Source organism: Neodiprion fabricii, chromosome 5 (assembly GCF_021155785.1).
Source record: "Neodiprion fabricii isolate iyNeoFabr1 chromosome 5, iyNeoFabr1.1, whole genome shotgun sequence".
Lineage (NCBI taxonomy): Eukaryota > Metazoa > Arthropoda > Insecta > Hymenoptera > Diprionidae > Neodiprion > Neodiprion fabricii.
In genome coordinates this window covers 30,103,534-30,120,900 of record NC_060243.1, presented here as the reverse complement: position 1 = coordinate 30,120,900, position 17,367 = coordinate 30,103,534, and the positions used below count along the sequence as shown (strand labels likewise).

Here is a 17,367-nt window from a genome sequence, read left to right as displayed (position 1 = left end):
CAAATAAAACATGTAAACCATACTTCTTTAATCCAATAAGCGAATTTCAAACAAAAAATATATCGTCAAATCGAACCCGTTGTGCCCTCCTCCCCCCCCCCCCCCCCCCCATGTTGCACATAATTCTTGTTGTTGTTTTTTTTCCCCCCTCGATTCAGTATCTATGTACATAGTGACGCCTCATTCGGAAAAATCTGCGATTAGTGTCTCTGCTCGTTGGTAAATTGACCCCCTCACTCACGTAAGGCGCATTACGATGACCCAAACCTCCGATCAATTTTACCGGTAACGGAATGCAACCGACGAAGGCATTTACGGATTGTAACTCGCTGATAGAGAGCGGAGTGTTGACATATGCCTTTCCGGTCTTCACGTCGACGCCCCGCACGATTCCTGTAACGGAATCACGGAATCGTGAGTAATAGTTTCATGGGCGAAAAAATGGAATCGAAAAAATAAAAACGAGAAAACAGGAAATCTTACCGAATCCGTAACACGTCGATAACGGCGCTCTCGGCAAAGTTTTCGGATAAACTTCCTCCGTAACACGAGCCTCCTCTGAATTCTCTTGGGTCTCATCGATCCCGCATAAGGCGACGATGTTTCCGTTCATTGTTGCCAGAATATGGGAAGCCGGAACTACCGGGCGCATCAACGATATCGTTAAACCTGACAACGGTACCCTGCGAAACATCGATAACATATGAGTAACAATGAAAATATAGCCTCGAATTTTCGCAAAAAAAAAAAAAAAAATTGGTAGGGGTACAAATATAGAAGGATTAAAAAATTGATGGGCCGCAATATCGAGTTTTTAAAGAACCAGAAACTTGATTTATAGAATCTTAAAATATTGAAAGTCGAAGTATGGTGGAGAAGTAACATAGAATACCAAACTACAGAATCGTCAGAATTCCTCTCGATAATATAAAATCGTATACAGATTCTCGATTTTGCCGTTCTACATGTTTAGACCTTTCTATGTGCTGTCTTTCTGTACTTCGATTTGCAATATTTTAAATTTTCTATACTAGGACTTTCCACATTTTTAAATTTTACGACTAAGACTATCGCATCTATGAAAATTCGATATTCTGGTTCTTTTATCGATAGGCAATTCTAGTTTTTTACCCCTACTCAAAAATATTACTGATTTACTCACGAGTAGGGAACTGCATCGTTGATTCGCAACGACTGAGTGAATCTGAAACAGTGTGAAATTAATCGAGAAATAATTTCACAACTTGTAAAAGAAGCAACAGACTCACAAAAATTTTTCTCCGAGCTCGTCGTACTTCAGAATTTTACTGAGGTACGATAGCAGTGTGAGATCGCGCTGTTGGCGCGGTCCGATTTCCCACAAATCTCCGAATTTTCCTTTCGATTCGGCGAGCGTCGGCACCACGTGTAAATCGTGATCGCAAGCCTTATCCCAGAGTGAATATTCGTCCTCACGACCAGCTAAACGATCTGGTGAAAGAATCGGGATCTGCGAAATAAATTCATCAATCGTGCAAAGTCGGACTCATTTACACGATAATTCATACCGAAAGATAGAAGAAATTTTTAATAAATTATCCAAGAATTATAAATACCTGCTCGTTGATCACTTTACTGCTCAACGGGCGCAAGAAGTTGTTTTGCGGTCTATGGCTACCTATTTGCACGACTGTTGAAGGGTGAATTAGTTTGATAATGTAGACTATGATGTCCCATCCGACACCGGTACAGAATCCCATCGTGTTAATGACGACTGTGCTGTTCTGTAATCTCGTCGATTCGTTCAGGTATTCTACCAATTTTTTTGCCGCATTTACGTAGCGTGGAATGCATCGGGTCACGTCAACTTCTTCGATAAAAAGCTGGTAAAATGGGGTTTTCAGGTGGGTGTAATTCGGCCCGATTAAAGGCCGGTCGATCAAGCTCAAAGAAATGCATCCAGACGGCGTGAATTCCGGTTGACCAGGATCGAAATCTACGACGACGATTTCCTTGCGGGTGGGCAACAAACCGTTTATGAAATATCGCAGAGTCGTCGACTTCCCGACGCTCTTGCCGCCAGCAATCAATATTCGTTGATAATCGTTCGGATTCTGGTTCACAAGTCGTTTCAATACATTCGAATCGCGATAACTGTCTTTTTGTAACTGCTTTCCCTGCAGATTGTCGTACTGAAATACCGCTTGCAATAATTTTTCCGCCTTTTTTGGATGCAAGTTGTGATAATTTGTCGTATCTTCGACCTTCGGGAACAGTTTGAACTGGGAATAAGTGTCCAAAAATTTCGTCAGAGTGTTTTCCAAATTTTCCAAAACCACAACCGCTTGTCCGTCGGGAGAATCGTTCAGTTTCTTTGCAAGATTTTCCGCTACGTCGATGTTGATTCCCTCCGTTCTCAACGAATTGCAAATGCTTTCTGTGCTCGTATTCTCATTGATCTTGTCGCAGACAGTCTCTATGCTCACCAAACTCACCCCTCTTGGGGAATAAATTTCGGCAGGCACGACGGTTTCGCTTTTACTAAAAACGAACCCGTATATTTCTACCTTGCCGATCAAGACTTTGACGCGCAATTTTCCGTTAAAGTAAAATTTGCAAGACGGACTCATTATGGCTATAACCTTATTTTGAAGACTGTAAAATTTTGGCTTTATTTTTGACGGGGTTTCCAATGTTATTTCCGAATCCTGAAACGGCAGTTCTGCCCTGAAATCGTTTTTGCTCGGAGTCGAGGAAGAGTTAGGATGTGATTTGTCCCCACTCGAAACAAGCGATACGTCCGAATCATACTCCTTGATATCTACGGCTGTATTTACAAACAGATTCGCAACGTCGTCGATATCTTCGTTAACACCTCCATCAATTGATTCAGTATCCATTGTAGCATTCTCCATGATCGTGGGTTTGCTATTGGAATTTATTAAATTTGTGCTCAAATTCGAATCTTCCGCGTCAGAAAAAAAGCTGCAACCAAAATCATCCCGCGAATTTGACGCCGTAAAATCTGTGCTTACATATGTAACTGATGAATTAAATATTGACAAGTTTGACATGTTTAATGGAACTCCATTTATTACCGTTGGATCTCCAAATCTCTTTCTTCTTTCCGAAATCGGTAGTGAATCATTTAAGGCGTAACGATTCCTATTCGTCAAATTATCGTTCATATAAGCATTATCACGATCAGTATTCTCCGTAAGATGTAAATTGTCAGTCGGAAATGTTAGTAATTTTTCAGATTTCGAGACATTCTGTCGCAAACGCTTTGAACGTGCCTTTTCTTTTTTCAATATATGATCTGATTGAGGAGTTTCTTCTTTTTCAACTTTTTGCTTTTTTTTGTGTACTTTTTGTTTCTTTGTTGTCTCGCAGCTGTCTTCGCTGGGACGTTTTTTACGTTTTTCTGATTTTAATTTTTTGTTAAATATTTCGTCAACATCTTTCGTCGAAACTTCAGTTGAATACTCATCGTCTACGACGGTAATTGTTTGTGGTGGTTTTGAAATAACGGCGCGTTTTCTTGTAAGACAATCAATCACTTGCTTTTGTTTTTTGGAACGGGCCTTCGATATTTCACCTATTTTATTGGTCAGCAATTTTCTGAAATCAAATAAAAGTATTAAAAATCAAACGAGTCAGTATCGAAAATTCATTAGCACCAACTCGGATCGCATGTCGTTACGCGAATAAATGTAAAAAAATGTTAATGAAATAGAAAATCGGGTTGATGTACAGACGTACTACGCACTGAGAATGCGGTTAACCTCAAAACTAGGCGTTGAAAATTCATTGCCACTCACCTGACACGATTTTTGAATTTCCGGTCATAGCCGTTTGTCGTCATAGTGAAATATACCACCCGTTACGGATTTTTGTTAGTCACGTTCTTGTTTCAAATAGTATTTTCACTCATTGTGCAAAATAATAGCGCGCAAGAAACGATCATCCTGGGACTTCAAAATATCCACGCCGCACACGTGCGTTTGGCAGCTTTGACCATAGATTAATAAAGACCCAGATGCGGCACTCTCCGAACATTTCGAGGCCCGCTTCGGTCACTGTTCGAACTGAATGAAAGTGGAAAACGGGTTGTCGGGAAAAAAGTTCGCTGCTTACCGTCACAATCTTTATTAACAGATTTTAGTCAGTTTTCATCATCGTTTTTGCCACAGTTTCAGTTTTGCTGATACTAGACAAGAGTGTTCATCGAAGCAGCTTAGCAGAAGGACAAATAACGGATTACATATCAAAAATAAACATATTTCCTGCTCTGCTAGTTTGATAAAAAATAGTCCACAGTTCCGTCCTTCAACTACTTGGAATTTATCATACATGATTGCCACATTCTGCAACTGGGCTTTGTCAACTTTTCTAGCCGACACAGTTACCACCGCTTTGCTCAATGCACTCCCGAAATGTTTGTTCTTTCTGGTGAATGAATGACTTTGTTGTCTCAAAGCACAGGATGATTTACTATCCAGTTTCCATGTGGCCAAGGAAATTGGAAAGGCAACAAGCTTCCTGACCTAAATAAATAAACACATCAATTAAGAACAGTAAAATTAAGCAACGATTAGTAGAAGTATAAAACTTTGAATCTCTATGGTCATCAAAATCTACTAACCTTTTTCCAGTCACTCGGTGATTTGAGGAAATTTCGTACTTGGTAAGATTCGTCATTTCTTTCATGGGATGACGAATGGTCATTCAATTTCAATTAGAGCACCTCTGTCGTACAATTCTCATGCTCAGGTTAATTCATATATTGCCTAAAAATTATATACGTATGTTAGTAGATTTTCTTGGACATGCTATTGAGTTATCGTTACCTAATAAGTTTCTAAACGAGCATCAGTAATTTGAGATAAACATCACTAGACTAAAAATAGAATTCGAATCTGAAATTGGGTTCAAAAATATTATAGACAAAACAGGACGGAGTGACACCTACCAAAAGGGGGACAACCAGCTAACGAATTCCACCAGTAATATTTTCAGCGGGAAATATCAGCTGCGACTTTCCCCTAACCTAAGTTACCAATGAGTAATAAAAAGAAATAAAAGCAATAAACAGATTTTCTCGGGCATCAGTTCAGCCACAGAGTGTCCAATGTATCCCATACAAGTTATCAGTACCAAAAATTGATCGAAATGAATCCTTCAACGAAGACCTTTGCAATCAGCATGTTCACCACGATTCGGGTGAAGAAGGTTCACTTTTAACGTCACATAGCTCACTGTTAGCTACAAACAAGGGGTCGATTTCCTCAGAGGGAGGAAGTGGTTCGACTTTCACTCCAGGCATTTGGATGTCTGTTGTGGAAAACGGTTCGCTTTCATCAATGAACAGTGGTTCGACTTTCAAAATCAGCAGTTCAGGCTCGACAGCGATTTCCATCTTTTCCTCATCTTCAGACTTATGGGGTTCTTTCTTTTTTCTACCGCCTTTCCGACGCTCGTACGGCCCCATCTTAGTTTGTTGGAGAACCCTTCGCGCCGTAGACTTGGCGACACCAATTTCTTCAGCGATGTGAGAGATGGGTTTGCTCGGGTCTTCAACGACTTTGAGACAGATGTCCAGCTTCACTTCATCCTTCAGTCGCTTCAATGGCTGGATCACTTTTACTAATTTTCCATTGAGGTTACCCGTCTCGCGAAATTTTTTTATCACGTTTCTCACCGTTGTCGAAGACGGTATGGGCCTGCTAGGATACGTTGCCGCAAAATGATCCGTAATGCTCCTGTAGCTCAATCCCTGCTCACGCTGCAACACCATCTGTATTTTTTCGGCTAACGAGTACACGTAATTCGGCATTTTTATTCTTTCATTGATATGTCAAAACGTCAACGTGTGGATCAACAATTATCGAGATAACTTTTGTGTCCGGAAGAATTCACGATACTGCCCTTATCCGAGTACCGACTACATCTGGAGATAACCGGTCCAACGTCGGTCTAACAACAACTGGAGCTAAGTCTGTGGCTCAAACCTACAATTCTGTCCGCTAAAGACACTGCCCTGCGCGGTGATAATTTGGCGCGTCTTTTGAACGACAAAGCTTTGACGGCTGGAGGTCTTCGGTTAACGGCTCAAGTATTGACTGAAGAATATACAAAACTTCAACCAATTTTCATGAGCTAGGGTTCATTTACTTCGTTAATTAATTTCCGACAAGGTAATGGTGTCAGATTTTCTGTTACGACTCTAATTTATTCAGAAAAAAGCATGATTAGTAAAATCGTTGTTGTTACTTGTCAGGGTTAACTGAAGAATATGTCTTTAGTCAACGTTGCCAGACAGTGACGTTAATGTTATCACTTGCGTCGACGGAAGAATTTATTTTCATCAACGACATTTATTATGAATAGTAAAATTGGAAAATGCGCACACGCACAGAACAAGTCTGCATTTACCTGAATTATTCGCATTAATAATCAAACTATCGAGTAACCATATTATTGTACCTGCTATTCGCGGTTTTCAACTTTTGTCCTATTTGCGGGGATATCCTTCCAACTAAATTCAAATTGCTGAAATTCCTCAGCTGCTCAATAGTTTCATAACATTTGTGTCACGACGGCTATTTTTTCAGTTTACCTCGTTACCGACTGAGGCTGCAATTTTCTACCTTATCGTCGAGGGGAGGGCAATCGGTACGGCACGTCTGCCGGCACGTCTGTAATCACCCTTTCTGCGTCTCTCTCTTGACGTCGTGTATAGTGGGGGGAGCTTTTACACGAGGTGGTCTTCTGTCGTTAGTGGTGTTACCCAAGTTTAGGATATTTAGAGCATTATTTTCGCAACGTCAGTTGTGATTTTAATGCATTTCTCTTGATAATCGAACGATCCAAGGTACGTGTTCAGACGAATATTCCCAAGAATTCAATGTTCGAGTTTCACCCGAATGAAAACTGTAAATCCGAGAAAACAAATTGGGAACCTCATACATCTATTGTTTGCATGTATATTCTCCTCGTTTGTTGTTCTACGGTATCAGAAACGTCATTGTTCCCAATCATAATCTGAATAATAATGTTTTATCTATTCTTGCAATAATTAGGACCGTAAGAAATGAACGGTCTCCACAATTTGCCCACTGTACACTCAGAGCCTTGACGAAATTTCGTCATTTTTTTCGTCTCCATTCCCTCTCTCACTCCAACTCTCTTAACGTATTTATAACCCCGATTCATCCTTATATTCGAGAAAAGAACAATCATCTATTCAGCTTGAACAATATCGACACTGTTCCATCAATTCATACAGGCATCGGTAAAACCAAATTGATCGCTAATAAAAATTCACCATCCTAAATCCCCCATGCCGAACATACTTTTGCCCTGAAGAGTATTTTTTCTCAATCATATTTCACTTGAAAGTTATTTGTCAAACTTGTCCGTTATAACCGAACAGTACGTTAACAAGTTTGCTATTTTTTCATCCTGATTTTGTATATACCATGCATTTTCGGGATCAAAAGATGCAGCGATACTTATTTTCAATACCACACAGATGTCGGGCGAAGAATATGAGAGCGACATGGATTACACGGATTCGGATTGCGGCGATCCAGGATACGACGATTATTACAACAATCAGCAATGGGGCAGCGAAGTGGACAACGACATTGATTCAGAGCAGAACAAAAAAGATCCGGAATATGCGATTCACGAGTGCCTCAAAGTCGAAGAGGTAGAAAGACTTTTAAATGAGAATGTCGAAGAACTGAGTAATAGATTACAGATCACGCCATCCCTAGCCAAAGTATTGTTGCATGCCCATGAGTGGGCGCTTCAAGATATTATCCTCAAGTATCGCAACGACGCTTCCGGTCTTTTGGTTACTTCCAAAATCAAATCCTCCCATGAACCGGACAGCAGCATAGCCCTCAGAGGTGCAAGGACTGGAACATGTTTGGTTTGTGTTAATACTTTGTCCCTGGAAAGATTCGCCGCTCTAACATGCGGCCATACCTTCTGCAAGGACTGCTGGTGTATGCATTTCGAAGTTCAAATTATACAAGGCATTTCAACCGGTACGTTCGTCAACTTTTCATAGGTTTCATTACAGACACAACAAGATCCATTACTACTCGTTCGTACAATCGTACTATTGTATTATTGTTTCACTTTCTCTAGGAATTGGTTGCATGGCTCAGGACTGCGAAGTACTTGTGCCAGAAGATTTTGTCCTATCTCTCCTTACCAAATTGACAATGAGAGAAAGATATCAGCAGTTTGTCTTCCGTGATTACGTCAAGTCTCATCCGCAGCTTCGCTTTTGTCCAGGACCGAATTGCCAGATAGTCGTACGCTCCAAGGAATTGAGAGCCAAAAAAGTCATCTGTTCCTCTTGTAAAACACCATTTTGGTAACTGCGATTATTGTTTGCTTAAGAAAACGTTTTTTTATTCTCTGGCAAATTTGGTATTCATTTCTTGTGGGATTTCAAATCTGTTTATCTTTCTTGTCCAAATATTTCCAGCTTCAGGTGTGGTATGGATTATCATGCACCAACCGACTGCGGTACGATAAAGAAATGGCTTACTAAATGTGCCGATGACTCAGAGACTGCAAATTACATATGCGCTCACACCAAAGATGTAAGTGAACTGAAATGCTGGCTAATTGTGTGGGAAAAAAAATCGCCTGCCCTTATTTAAGTGACTTGTATATTATAAAGTAGACCAACACATTCGTAATCGATTTCAGTGTCCAAAGTGCCACATTTGCATAGAAAAAAACGGCGGGTGCAATCATATGCAATGTTACAATTGCAAACACGATTTTTGCTGGATGTGCCTGGGTGATTGGAAGGCACATGGCAGCGAATACTACGAATGTTCACGGTATAAGGAAAATCCTAATATTTCTCGTGAAAGTGTCCATGCACAAGCTCGGGAAGCCCTGAAAAAATATCTACATTATTATGAAAGGGTAAATAAATAAATACTTATCATATAATATTTAACTCAGGCGAAAGATTGTGGTAAACTGTTTTACTTTACATCTGAGCGTGAAATCCTGTAAATTGCTCGTTTTTAATCGACCGAAATCTTATTACAGTGGGAAAATCACAGCAAGTCGCTCAAGCTGGAAGAGCAAACACTGGAAACAATAAAATCTCGCATCCACAAGAAAGTAATGCATGCCAGTGGAACATGGATTGATTGGCAACACTTGTTTGAAGCTGCTTCTCTTTTGGCCCGCTGTAGGTATACGCTCCAGTACACATATCCATATGCTTATTTCATGGAGGCAGGACCTCGAAAAGTACTGGTAAGTAAACATAGAAATTCTTCATTTGTCCATTGAAAATCATGTCTAAAGGTTCATTTCTGATATGTGTGCCAGATAAATTAGATGTCGCGCTCAAACTTCAGAAGTTTTTTTTCTTTATAGAAAATTCAACAGTCTCGTTATCTTTATTTAACTTATAAAACTTAGAGAATTTTTTTGTCATTCGTTTTTCAATAAAAGAAAAAGCGAATGTTTTATTCTATTCTGTAACTATGTTTTTTTCATGCAGTTCGAGTATCAGCAAGCGCAATTGGAAGCAGAGATAGAGAATCTATCTTGGAAAATTGAACGTGCAGAAACAACGGATCGTGGTGATCTTGAGAATCAGAAGGACATAGCCGAGAAACGGCGTGTAACTTTGCTCAAGGATTTTTTAGAGGTCTGATCCGCGTCTGAATCAGATCGCGGTTTATTATCTTCCGATTAAGACATAATTTTCAATTATGTCCGATAAATCATAACCAGGTTCAAAAACTGGCAATAGAGTCCCCTCTGCTCTTCACGGTAAAGTAGGTGGGTAAAAGAGTAGAACTGAAAGAGAGAATTAATGAATTACTGATGAAGAAAAGTAAAGAACCTAGTGATCTCTACAAAAATACTAAAACAAAATTATCGTACAGTTATTTGAAATCTAACGTTTTTATTAGATTGTGCTGCGCTTCTCAATGCAAATTTCCATTATCATACAGGTCATTCGTACTTTTAGCTAATTATTTTTAATCTCCCGAAACATGGTAAACATTCAACAATAAAATAACCTCGAAAATATTTCTGAGAGAATAAAATAACCGAATAAAAAATGGAACATCAGCTATTTCATGCGAAATTTGATTTAACGGTTTGCAAAAATTATTCCATTTACGTTTGGCTGTTGCAAAAAGAATACTACACTACACAAGAAAAAAAAGAAAAGAAAATGAATAAGTCAGAATTTTATTAATCGTAATTGAAACGAAAACAAAGTAATAAGGCCGAGAATAAGATATTGTAACCAGCGAAAAATTACATAGTTAGCATATTTCAGATTATTCAGACCGTCGTGGTTGTTGTAACGATCGTGATAAAATGAATTTTAGTAATTGAAATTAAGTTGTGCAAAACATTTAAGAAAGTTTGATTCGAGTTTTTGAATACGAATCGTGAGTTATCGTTTGTTGAATATATGTAAGCAAGTAAAACGACATCAAACGGTACAATGATACATGGATATTTATTTTTCATATCAAATAATTAACTCTGTATCTTCGCACAATATTTCCTTCCGAATAAAATATCAGACATTTGACAAAAATGTCTTACACGTAACAAGACAATTTGTTTTGATCATATACTAGTTAAACCGTTTGATATAGATTTACTTATGTGTTAAATTGTTTTATACTAATTAGTGATTACAAGTTGTATTGCCTGTTTAATGATTATATCATTTTTGTTTCTGAAATTTTTTTTTCCCCATTATTACCATTATTATTATTATTATTATTATTGTTGTTATTATCGTTAAGTACAGTTTGTAATGTTTTTCCGTTTCTCTCATCAGTTAGTTACATAATTGTTTCAACACAAAACGATTCAGAAAATCCGAACAATTACTGACTCTCAATAAATGGACACTGATCATAGTAATTATTTCAATTTTAATTTAACACAATCAAATTGTACTCTTGTAAAATTTGAAGAAAAAAAAAAAAACGTGAAGCTTTTAATCTTATGAACGTATGTATGAATATTATGTATATTTTTTCTGGTCTAATCATTTTTTATTTATGTTTCTTATTTATACGAACCAGTACAATTATTAATAATATTCAAACGTACAGCAAATTATTGTCTGCTTAAAGCTCGTTATATGAAATGCAGTAACATCCAAGCCAGGGATTATACTGTAAAGAAAGTCGTTCTGAGTCTACGGGCAGTGAAGCAATAATTCATTTTTATTACTGTTTCATGAAAGAAAAAAATCGCAACGATTAAGTCAGCTAAATGTGAGAATTTGCAAATAAACTTGATGTATTTTTTTGGCGCACGCGTGCGTGCGTAGTTTATCTTGCAATAATCGTCCAGGACGGTAACAAGATAGAAAAATGGAAATGAGAATCTGAATTATAGGCAATCGGTACTCCTGTATAATTGTATAATAAATGAATTTTGGCTTTTGATTTTTTATTTTGTTTTATTTTTTTTTTTTCATCTGTTTCTTCCGATAAAGATGTTACGAATTTTCAAACTTATACGACTTAATTCTTGGACTTGGTCACAGCAAGTATATCGTTAATAGCGATTAAGTAAAGTGGTTGGATGATTTTTATTACCGATCATAATTGTTATTAATGAAACATAAAATAACGAGTACCTTAAATGAGAAGAATAAAAGAAATGAGCAAAATAGAGAGGGTTGATAAAGAAAGGAATCTGAGATAATTTCAGAAAACTTTGAAAATTAGAGTAACTGTACTGTAAATATTATTAGATTAGTGTACGATTATAATGTGCGCGAAAGATTGTGTGTGACGTTTTCTATGATTACGTGTAAGATTTTAGGGAATTAATAAACATTGTAATTTGTAATTAACGCTTCAATCTACGAAGCTCAAGCATAATTTAATATATTTCTGGTATTCCAACGATAATTATTAGTTTAAGATTAATTATGGTCCACAAGTTTATCGCAAGAAATAAGAAATTTAGGAAAAAATAAAATATCATTGTAATATTTTACGTGGAAATAAATTCGATCCTTGTTATATATGTACGTACGAATTAGTCATTTTATTTCATTGCTTATAATATTCGTCTACTTAAATCAAAAATACTAGTCTAATTTATCCCCCTCCTCTCAATGTCTAGAAATAATCGAATCATAGTTCAGAGCCAATGCCGAAACACTTGATGAACAAAAACACACATAAATGGATTTTAAAGATAAAATTTTCCCAGCCCAACAGTTTAATCTGCAGATATAACAAAAGTGGTTGAACTCGCTTTCATCGCTTCTACCTGAATCATAATTCCCAGCAAAGTAGAACAAAAGTATAAAAAAAGGTTTTTTTTATTAATTAAAATTTACACACTATAGTGTATCATTGATAAATTTTGCAATATTTATTATTTAACGCCGATGATAATCTACAATAATTCCTGCAATCTAATGTGTTGAAAAATCATTATTTTTTGTTTTTTTTTACTCTTGCACAATTATCCTCAAATTTACAAATACGCGATAAATATTTATGCACATTTTATTTTGATATATTTAATGTAAATAATAATAAAATTGCATCAAGTTCGTTTATGTAATGTATACCTATATTGAAGTACTTGAACGTACATACGTACAACGTTTTGGAGAAACGTATAGATTATGAAATATGAGAATACTTGTTTTAATTCCGTCCTATGCCGATAATTAAAATATATATAATATCGAACGACGATACTTTAATATTTAATCTGTAAACACAATGCTGTATGCGTTTGATGCGAGACCGTTTTTCATTTCGTAAGTGAAAAAATTGTTCATCGTTGTTAATTAATTGACCATTCTCTAGGTTTTATCAATTTCATCTCCTACTGAGCACTGATATTTATGTGCGTATTAAATTATCCATATTTTTACCATCTCAACAATGTAATATTAAATGTTGAATAACTTTGTGCAATTTTTCTTCTTTACTATTTAAAAAGTATTCACAGATCATATTTCAATGTGTATTTCATGATTAAAATTGTTAAACTAGTTAGGTATTCGAATTACACTTGAATAAATTTTTTAATGATAATTGTTTACCATTTCTTATTTGTTTTCCTAAGATTCATTCGTTTCTCTATTCGTATTATTAGTTTTCATTCTTCATACTACAAAACATATCCAGCTAAATATTTTTCTACGAACAACACAAGTGCGTTGTTATATCAATTTTACCCTACTGCTTTAGTTTGATCGCAACTTTTTTTTATCATTATTCATATTACTACATCATCATCATCATTATTATTAATATATAAACAGCCAACATTATTATAGCACATATATTGACATTACGAAGTCGTTTAATTCAGCTTTGGTCAGTCTTACGTCGATATACGAGCAGAGTTGCCTTCTCGTTAGCATTTGAGTTCATTCATAATCTATATGTATAAATTTAGGATTGAGTATAATTTTGAATAATGTTTGTAATAAAAATGGACTTTAAACTCTGATCAAAATTATTATTCTCTAATGAAAACTTTTCAATTTTTTGTCATTATTTCTTAGTTATCGTTCGAGCAAGAGATTTTCTACTCTTTATATTTATCTTGGAATAAAATTATAATGATCTTTTTTACTTTAATAGCCATAAAATGTTGCTTGTAAATCACAATTAATAGTCACGAAAGTATTATTTATTACATGGGTAATGTTTAAAAATTTTCAAACCGTCGCTCGCTTCTACTCCAAATTATCGTCTCAAAATTGTTTATTAAAACTAAATCTAGGAACGTACTATTATGCTTTGACTAAGTTTAATGTATGTACACATTGTACAGGTGTATATATAACATTTATGTATAACATTACACCGATATAAGTCATGCATGCATTCAATGGACCTGAACTTTGAGTAAAAAAAAACGAGTTACAATTATTTGGGTTGATTTCCCACATAAAGTAAGATCGTTACAATCGTAGCGTAAACTGAGAACAAAGTCTCGCCGCCATAAACCGATCTTTACATATATTCGATGTTAAAACAGGGCATCAAAAAGGCAAACAAGAAAGACTTTTATGAATCTTGTCACTGAGTGCGATGTATAATGATAAATGGCAAGACAGATTTGAATAGTAATATTGCAAACAATGTGAATAACGTAAATATTGATGCTTTGTGCCACATACCTAATATTTATGATAGTATATACATGACTCAATTGATTCGTATCAGCAAATTATACAACGTTTCAAATTCTAAATTCCGATTACTACCAAAAACGTAATTGTGCAGTGCTTCGGATATCAGGCTAAATTTTCTCCATCGAAATTCGAAAAGTCTCTGAAAATTGGAGGCTAAAATTTTTACCACTTGATTAATCAAACTTTTCTTCTTTGAAGGCCAGATCAATTGCGCATTCTACGTCGTTAACTATGAAAGCAGGTTTGCACAACGCATCCTCGACCGGTAAAAAATCCCTGGGACTGTGTTCGGATATAAACTCGGAATCTCGTTTGTGTACTCCAGTTTCGACAAGAATACTTATACAAGCTTTGGCGCAACGCTTCAGACCGTTGTTACCTATCAGCTTCTCCATGCTGCGCGATTTACTGCCTTTTCCGTTTGCATAACGAGCCAGGTACTTGTCGTATAAATTTGCCCCAAAAACATCCGTGTTTATGTTGTCGCTGCAAATAAGTGAAGATACATTGTGTTATTATTATCATTACTAATATTACAATTCTTCTCCCCCCCCCCCCCCTCAGATTTTATTGAGTTGTCAAATAACTATGCATGCATCCAAGAACGTCGTCATTTCGTTAGAGAATTTTTAATAAGCGTCTATTTGAAATGGTACGGTATTGTTATCTCGATTTTTTGACGAGTAATAGGATTGTTTGACAAGTGAAATAGATTAAACAGTTAATGCACGGCAATGATAAATGAAGCAGACAGTTTGCTCGTTTAAACTTTTATTTTCATTTCATGAAGAAAACATGCTTTGTTTTGAATGCACAGAAAAACAGGCAACGTTTTAAACAGCTGTAAAGATATCGATACTTGAACCACTCGAAATGATTCTCCTCTCTAGATAAGCTAGACTTTCCTATACTCAAAGGTCAATTATCATTGAGTGTGGTCAGTTTTCTACAGTAAATAAACCTGGGTATGTTTTTATTATCCTGATAAGATAACATGGACGAAAGAGCCTTGCAGTGATTCTATTTTAGCAATCGTTCTGTAGGCTCAAGTAAAAATAAACACGGCTCTTTACTCCACCCAGTGGCTAACGGTTCAACAGAAACCTTCGACATTGGAATAGATAATAGTGAAACATCGTATTAACGTCTTGCGTAATCAATTAATGAAATGAAGCAACCGATGACGCAATAAATTATCGAACTTGGGTTGTTTTTGAAAACAAATCACATTTAGTAATGGCTTTTTGAAAATGGACGTGGAGGATCAAGAAGCTGACTCACCCAACCGCATATATCGTTTCAATGTTGTGATTGATCCCGATACTTTTGGCGTGATTTAATATCATACGATTGGCGTGGTGGTATGTTACTTCGCTCGGTTTACCGACAAGCGCGGTGTAGACCATATTTTTACCGGTAACTTTTTTGTAGACATTTTCAAGGCATAATAAAAAGGCGCCATGACCGAATCTTGGTATCGGGGCCTCGGCCACCCACAGAAGATCCATATTACAGGCCAATACTGGGATATGTGGGTAAGGAATGGCCAGAGGTGAAGCAACGGGCATTCCGTCGGTCAACAAAAGATCTACCATCAGTTGTAAAGAAGTTTCCCAAGCCTTTGGCTCTCCGAACATGACGATACCCTCTATTCTCGGAAAGTCAGGATCTATCGGACCGCAGCGTGGATTCCTTTTGGCCACATCTACGTAATCTAGCGACGGAAAATTCTTGGCAAGCTCGTCGATCGTTACTGTTTTTTTAAATCCTAGTTCCTTGGCTATATCTTCAATTGGACCTTGGCCTGATATTAAAAATTGTTTTTCATGAAATTGTTTGAACATCTGCAACGGCGAGTGCGCCATCACCACCTGCTCCTCTTTCACTTGGTAACCGATCCATTTGGACAAGTCTTTCGCTTTCTGACTGCGAAGCGCATTCCCGCTGTTTGTAACAAATACTGTCGGTACTCGAAATTTGCCATCCGAATCTCGTAGACGTTCAAAGGCTTTTGGCACGGGAGGCAGAACCGTTTTACCGCGAACTATGACCCCGTCAATGTCAAAGAGAAGACCAAACTTTGGCTTTGTACTTAAATGCTGAAAGATTAAAGGCAGATGGTTTGAAAAATTAAAATCGTGAAGGTGTGCTTTTTTGATTTCAGCATATTTCACAATTTAAAATGTCACTCAAAGAAAGATAAATCCTTTCCACTGATTCAATCTGATTATGTAGGATTTGCAGATTACAATATGATTAAAATATTCTATGACCAGCGATTCCAGACGTGGATAGCTTTTCTTGATAAAATGCATCTTTGATATCCAATAAATTTATCTATGTATTGATACCCAGCGATTTAACAATTATGCACATTATATCTGAGAAGCAATTCAATTTATCAGGAAAAATTGTAATTGCACAAGAGACTATTTTAATCGGAAAACCAAACTCTTTGCGATATTTCAGCTACAGCATTACGATTAAATGAATAGTTCGTGAGAAATTTCATCTAGACATCGATTAGGTATGTGGCTGTGAAGGAAGTTATTCAATGGAGTTTTCTGGACATGATTTGTGATGTGGAATTGGAACAGTGAACAGGGCGGTTTTTTAGTGATTTACCAGAGCGCTAAGAAGTGCAAACATAATTTAACAACGCAAAGTGTGTGGTGTGTGAATTAAAAGTGAACATAGTTAGAATACGCTAACCTTGGCTCGTTATTTTTAACCATTATATATTACTCTGAGGTCATGATTATTGAGCAACACGAATAATAGTGAGCGTAAAACTATGAATGCGCTAAGAGTGTTCTTTCATTCAATGAAGTACAAACAGGAATAATGAAATTTCTAACAATAATGATAAACAAAAATTCACACTTACTCTAGTTCCATAGAATCTGTTCACTTCTGACAGTCGTTTTAATAAGCTGACGATTGTCATTTTACTTAATAAGTTACTGTTCAACGTGTATGTAATCAACTGGTTCACTTTGTTGCTATATTTAATTTTATTAGATTTATATATAAGTTAAATACTTGATTTACACACAACTAAACATACGTACGAAACGGCGTACATGGTGTTGTACTGACCCTTCTAAACGGTCTCTGATGTGTGGATCGCAATTGTTATTATGCACCAGTTGGACCAGAGGTCAGGTTAGGTTAGC

The 17,367-nt window shown here is 36.5% G+C and overlaps 3 protein-coding genes across 4 annotated transcripts; 1 reads left to right on the top strand and 2 right to left on the bottom strand.

The window, feature by feature from the left end:
- Positions 1 to 107: 107 nt before the first annotated feature.
- Positions 108 to 5,963, bottom strand: LOC124181940 (polynucleotide 5'-hydroxyl-kinase NOL9). Of its 2 annotated transcripts, none has more exons than XM_046568670.1 (8): positions 4,952 to 5,963; positions 4,625 to 4,769; positions 3,801 to 4,526; positions 1,596 to 3,600; positions 1,269 to 1,489; positions 1,163 to 1,204; positions 484 to 683; positions 108 to 393 (listed from the first exon to the last, which is right to left on the bottom strand). In XM_046568670.1, exons 3-8 carry the CDS (start codon positions 3,842 to 3,844, stop codon positions 155 to 157), a joined length of 2,751 nt encoding a protein of 916 aa, XP_046424626.1. In that variant the 5' UTR covers positions 3,845 to 4,526; positions 4,625 to 4,769; positions 4,952 to 5,963; the 3' UTR covers positions 108 to 154. The 2 variants fall into 2 exon arrangements, with proteins under 2 accessions (XP_046424626.1, XP_046424628.1); XM_046568672.1 differs by lacking the exon at positions 4,952 to 5,963 and adding an exon at positions 4,830 to 4,922.
- A 730-nt stretch (positions 5,964 to 6,693) lies between these two features.
- Positions 6,694 to 12,325, top strand: LOC124182342 (potential E3 ubiquitin-protein ligase ariadne-2). The gene is made up of 7 exons (XM_046569479.1): positions 6,694 to 6,853; positions 7,514 to 8,036; positions 8,140 to 8,371; positions 8,486 to 8,603; positions 8,713 to 8,937; positions 9,067 to 9,279; positions 9,530 to 12,325. Exons 2-7 carry the CDS (start codon positions 7,514 to 7,516, stop codon positions 9,683 to 9,685), a joined length of 1,467 nt encoding a protein of 488 aa, XP_046425435.1. The 5' UTR covers positions 6,694 to 6,853; the 3' UTR covers positions 9,686 to 12,325.
- LOC124182343 (haloacid dehalogenase-like hydrolase domain-containing 5) lies at positions 11,490 to 17,344 on the bottom strand. Its single transcript, XM_046569480.1, has 3 exons — positions 17,079 to 17,344; positions 15,473 to 16,290; positions 11,490 to 14,677 (listed from the first exon to the last, which is right to left on the bottom strand). Exons 1-3 carry the CDS (start codon positions 17,136 to 17,138, stop codon positions 14,365 to 14,367), a joined length of 1,191 nt encoding a protein of 396 aa, XP_046425436.1. The 5' UTR covers positions 17,139 to 17,344; the 3' UTR covers positions 11,490 to 14,364.
- Between the last annotated feature and the right edge of the window lie 23 nt (positions 17,345 to 17,367).

Bases quoted from the DNA above. Each gene is read 5' to 3' on its own strand.
- LOC124181940 (XM_046568670.1), bottom strand. From the start codon at position 3,844: ATGACGACAAACGGCTATGACCGGAAATTCAAAAATCGTGTCAG. The intron at 1,205-1,268 runs GTGAGTCTGTTG...ACACTGTTTCAG, and splicing joins GAGCTCGGAGAAAAATTTTT to ATTCACTCAGTCGTTGCGAA. The intron at 684-1,162 runs GTGAGTAAATCA...GATGTTTCGCAG, and splicing joins AACGATGCAGTTCCCTACTC to GGTACCGTTGTCAGGTTTAA.
- LOC124182342 (XM_046569479.1), top strand. From the start codon at position 7,514: ATGTCGGGCGAAGAATATGAGAGCGACATGGATTACACGGATTCGGAT. The intron at 8,372-8,485 runs GTAACTGCGATT...AAATATTTCCAG, and splicing joins TCTTGTAAAACACCATTTTG to CTTCAGGTGTGGTATGGATT. The intron at 8,938-9,066 runs GTAAATAAATAA...ATCTTATTACAG, and splicing joins ATCTACATTATTATGAAAGG to TGGGAAAATCACAGCAAGTC.
- LOC124182343 (XM_046569480.1), bottom strand. From the start codon at position 17,138: ATGACAATCGTCAGCTTATTAAAACGACTGTCAGAAGTGAACAGATTC. The intron at 16,291-17,078 runs GTAAGTGTGAAT...TTAATCTTTCAG, and splicing joins ACAGATTCTATGGAACTAGA to CATTTAAGTACAAAGCCAAA. The intron at 14,678-15,472 runs GTGAGTCAGCTT...ACTTATTTGCAG, and splicing joins GAAACGATATATGCGGTTGG to CGACAACATAAACACGGATG.